The 4857-nt window shown below is 45.2% G+C and overlaps 1 protein-coding gene across 5 annotated transcripts in view; it reads left to right on the forward strand.

The window, feature by feature from the left end:
* The first annotated feature begins 3184 nt into the window (after window positions 1-3184).
* Window positions 3185-4857, forward strand: part of ERI1 (exoribonuclease 1) — a 69045-nt gene continuing 67372 nt past the window's right edge. For all 5 annotated transcript variants that reach the window (XM_017894684.1, XM_017894687.1, XM_017894683.1 and 2 more), the window contains exon 1: window positions 3185-3549. In XM_017894684.1, coding sequence (XP_017750173.1) covers window positions 3442-3549 — 108 coding nt within the window. In that variant the 5' untranslated portion in view covers window positions 3185-3441. The remainder of the gene's footprint in view (window positions 3550-4857) is intronic.

A 4857-nucleotide genomic window follows, 5' to 3' on the forward strand; every position in this document is an offset into this window, starting at 1 on the left:
GATCCACCCGTCTCGGCCTCCCAAAGTGCTGGGATTACAGGCTTGAGCCACCGCGCCCGGCCTTTTTGACTATTTTTTGACTGACTTTGATTATTTTCACCTAGCCAGGATTTTTCAGAAGGGACATTCTTTAATTGTGTCTTACAATCCAATTTCCTCAGAGAAACTTCTTGGAGTTTCCCCAGTACAGTTGCTCATCATAGGCTTCATGGACAAAAGCCTCACTATTTATTAGATTCTCTTCTTCTTGGTCTTTTTCTTTATGGCAGGTCAAATTTCTTGATGCTGCTGCACTAGTTCTAGAAATCAAAGAAACAAAGTCAAAAGACTTGTTTCTTGAGATAGAAGCTGAGATGGAGGTATGTACGGTTAGAAAGGACTACTTATCCCCATCAAAGATTATTGTTATTGGAATTATACCCTATCTCAATTGCCTATTTAACAAAGCAAATAATCTAGAATGGGCAAGACTTCGGACAATTATGATTCGTTACTAAGTGTTCACTTAACTTCCAAATTGGCGTATCTTCTGAGTAGATGGATTCAGGGCAACTTTAATCTATGCTCCCGGGTTGCAATCCTCAAGCTTGGACCAAATAAACACTGCTTATATTAATTTTGCCTCGGCTTCTACTTTTTAGGTCAAGAGTAGTAAGCCTCTTTAAGTGGTCCTATAGGTAACTGAAGCTATATTCAGTTTTTTCCTCTGTGTGTGCCATTTTGTATCGTTTCTGTTGCTATGTCTTTAAATTCATTAATCTTTTCTTCTGCATTGCTTAATGTGCTAGCAATCCCATCCAAATAAATTTTTATTTCAAATATTTTTCACTTCCATCCAGAAATATGATTTCTTTTCGAAAATCTTTCCAGTTTCTCTCCTATTATGTCTTCCTTTAAATCTTTGAGCATATTCATAACAGTTGTTTAAAATCCTTGTCTGTTAATTTCATCATTTTTATCATTCTGGGGTTTGTTTCTATCAACTTCATGAGATATTTTCTTACCACTTGGTCAGTCTCTCTCTCTCTTTTCCTCTCTATCTCTCTCTCTTTTGAGACAGAGTCTCACCCTGTCACCAGGCTGGGTTGCGGTGGTGCAATAATAGGTCACTGCAGCCTCGAACTCCTGGGCTCAAGCAATCCTCCCACCTCAGCCTCCCCAAGTGCTGTGTCTCTTAATTTTTGACTGGATGTCTCACGTTTTGAATTTAATGTTGTCGAATCCTGGATTTTACTCTAGTCTTTCAGAGAGTATTAGACTTTGTTCTTTTTTTTTTTTTTTTTTTGAGACGGAGTCTCGCTCTGTCGCCCAGGTTGGAGTGCAGTGGCCGGATCTCAGCTCACCGCAACCTCCGCCTCCCGGGTTTACGCCATTCTCCTGCCTCAGCCTCCCGAGTAGCTGGGACTACAGGCGCCCGCCACCTCGCCCGGCTAGTTTTTTGTATTTTAATAGAGACGGGGTTTCACCGTGTTAGCCAGGATGGTCTAGATCTCCTGACCTCGTGATCCGCCCGTCTCGGCCTCCCAAAGTGCTGGGATTACAGGCCACCGCGCCCGGTGACTTTGTTCTTACAGGCAATTAGGTTACTTACAGAGCAGTTTGATCCTTTCAGGGCTTGTTTTAAGGCTTTTGAAGAGTCTACAGTAGCTTATGGTCTGGGTCCTGCAGTCTAGGGCTATTGTATCTCACTGAGGCATGACGCTTTTGTAACTGCCCAAGAGGTTCATCTTGCTCACTGCCTAGACAGAGTCGATTTATCAAGATAGGGGAATTGCAATAGACAAAGTAATTCATGCAGAGCTAGCAGCACAGGAGACCCGAGTTTTATTATGTAAATCAGTCTCCTTGAGAATTTGGGGATCAGAGTTTTTAAGGATAATTTGGTGGGTGAAAAGCCAGTGAGTCAGGAGTGCTGATTGGTTGGGTAGGAGATGAAATCACAGGGAGTCGATGATGTCCTCTTGCACTGAGTCAGTTCCTGGGTGGGGGACACAAAATCAGATGAGCCAGTCTATCAATCTGGGTGGTGCCAGCTGATCCATCAAGTGCAGGGCCTGCGAAATATCTCAAGCACTGATGTTATGTTTTTCAGTAGTGGTATTATCCCCAGGAGCAATTTGGAGAGGGTTAGAATCTTGTACCTTCAGCTGCATGGCTCCTAAATCATAATTTCTAATCTTTTGGCTGTTAGTCCTACAAAAGCAGTCTAGTCTCAAGAACAGGGTTTATTTTGAGAAAGGGCTATCACCTTTGTTTTAAACTATAAGCTATACACTAAGTTCCTCCCAATGTTAGTTTGGCCTACGCCCAGGAATGAATAAGGATAGCTTGGAGGTTAAAAGCAAGACGGAGTTGGTTAGGTCCGATCTCCTTCACTGTCTCAATGATAATTTTGCAATGGCAGTTTCTCTTCTGAGGTTTCTAGTGCATGTTCCATGGTATTCAATAATCTCTTCACTCTGGTTGCTGGGAGCTCAAATTATTCCCAGTTCTGTCTGAGCTCTCATCATTGTTTGGTGTACTGCTCCCCAATAATTGTTCTTTCCCGGCCTTGTGGAGTTTCACGTTTTGCATTCAGTTAAAAATTCAAAGGTACTCCTAAGCAGATTTCTGAAGCTCTTTTTCCATGTAATTCCCTCCTCTCCAGAATTCTGTCCCACAAATTCCAACCAACTTGGCCTGCCCCAATTTCCTCAACTCCAATCCCTGTCTTCTCAACCTGTGAGATCCTAGGTTCCATTTGATTTCCCTTCTCTGCACTACAGACTGGAAATGGCCTCTGGGCAAAAGGGCAGAGTGATACAGGGCTCCTTCTGTTTCTCTTCTCTCACGCCCACAGCTGCCTGTTGTCCAATGTCTGACGAGTTGTTTCCTATATTTTGTTCCGTTTTCTAATTGTTTACAGTGGGACACTAAGTCCAGACCCATTTTCTTTTCTTGTCCAGAAGTGTAAGTTTTAGGAAACTCCTTATGGAAAATGTGAATTGCTTTATTATTTTTTATGGTTGAAAACATCTTTCTCTATGATATCTCCCCACTCACCCTACTTTTTTCCTTCTCAGGAAACGCTGACGCGATCATCCGTGCCGGTGCTACCCTCTAGTGTCCGGACCAGATCCTTGCGCAACTTCAACCCGCGCTAGTTCCGCCCACGGCCGGCCACGCCCCGCGTCTCACCGGCGCGCCTCCCTCTTGTTCTTCCTCCCTCCCCTGTGGACTGCGGCGCTGGCGTTCCGTGCACGCCGGCTCACTGCGCTTGCGCGGCGTTTGGACGCCACACGCTCCCGGAAGTAGGAGGTGGCCGCCGGAGTTTGTGTGGCCGCCGCCGCGGGAACGCGAGCCCGGTAATTTTTCAACGGAGAAAGGCGAGGGTTTCGGGCTCGGTCGAGTGAGTGAGTAAGTGTCCGGCTCCAGCAGCTCTCCTCTGGCGTGACAGCCGGCATGGAGGAACCACAGAGTAAAGAGCCTGCCAGCGAGGCCGTGACTCCCGCGCTGCTGGAGTCGCCGCGGCCGCAGGGCCGGGAGGAGCAGCCGCGTCCCAGTCCCGAGGTGAGGAGTCGGCCCGCGCCCGGTTGTCGGCGCCCGCTGCCCGGTCCCCCAAGCGCCCTAGGCACCCCTTTCTTTTCAGGTGTCCCGCAGAAGGTGCAGCTGCGCGCCCTTGGACCCCAGCCTCTTCCCCCGCGCCAAGCTCCCTAGCCTTATCCTGGGATGGTTGTCTTGGAGCCTCCACAGAGCCGAATCACTCTCTGGGAGGGAGGAAATCGTCAAGACCAGTTCTGTCCACAGTGGGTTAATAGGTTCTAAGTGGGAGTTCTGCTCTAAACTTAATTCTATGTTGACGGTTGCTGTTGTCACTCCATCTAGCCGTTATGGGTAATTTGTAAGGCTATTTTTAAAATCTCACCATATACCCTAGGTAGGTCACTTCATACCTTTAAAAAAAATTAAAAAGCACCCACCAGCATCCCTCTCTCTTACCAGTTAAGTGGAGCGTCGTCTTAACTGCTTTTGCTCATTTACTGGTGTCTCATATAAACATAGTATACGACTGAATTAGTAATTTTGACATCTCATTGGTCGAACCTAGTTACAGTGGCCAAGTTGTAGAACAGTCTTAAAACTTATTTAACGAATGTATTTGCTGACTAGCGCTGCGGATTGTGATTGAACACTAAAATTGATCTTTTCCTAATAATAAACATGTTGAGCACTTCGTAAAGTGGGTGTTTGCAAGAGGCCTCCTAGCTCTTGCTCCTTACGTCCACAATCAATTTCCATCTGGCAGCTAGAATGAGCTTTCTAATGACATGAATTTGGCTTATTCTCCTCCTTAGTAACTTCGATTTGCTGCTCTGCGGGGTCTGGTGCCTGCCTCTGTTGCTAATTGGATCTCACACAGTTTTCCCCTTTTGTTCCCGGTGCCCCTCGCTTCCTTGTGTTCTTTTACATTGGAAGGAAAGTCTTTCTTATTAAGGGTGTCTGTATGTTCCTTTTGCGCTGCATGCACTTCCTTTGGATCTTTGCAATTATCTTTCTCCTTCTAAAGTAGTTACTTTCAAAGAGTACTTGCTCATTCCCTCTCTTATAAAGAACCACTCTTCCACCTGCCTCCCTCTTCAACCTGAGATACAATGTGTCACTCTCTTCGTGTAAGTGGTTTTTAAAGTAAATTTCGAAGTTTATTTTAGTAAAAGAAGTGTGTTTGAATATACTTCTTTATATTTGAAAGTCTTGACACTTTTACAGCTACTTAAGGCCTAGATCTCTGTTCCAAATTGGCTTTAGTGACGGTAGTAATTGTTAAAACTTACCGTTGCATGCTCTTAATAATGATCCTTTTTTTTTTTTTTTTTTTTT

The sequence above is a fragment of the Rhinopithecus bieti genome, unplaced genomic scaffold (genome assembly GCF_001698545.2).
Source record: "Rhinopithecus bieti isolate Rb0 unplaced genomic scaffold, ASM169854v2 scaffold_25360, whole genome shotgun sequence".
In the NCBI taxonomy this organism is placed as follows: Eukaryota; Metazoa; Chordata; class Mammalia; order Primates; family Cercopithecidae; genus Rhinopithecus; species Rhinopithecus bieti.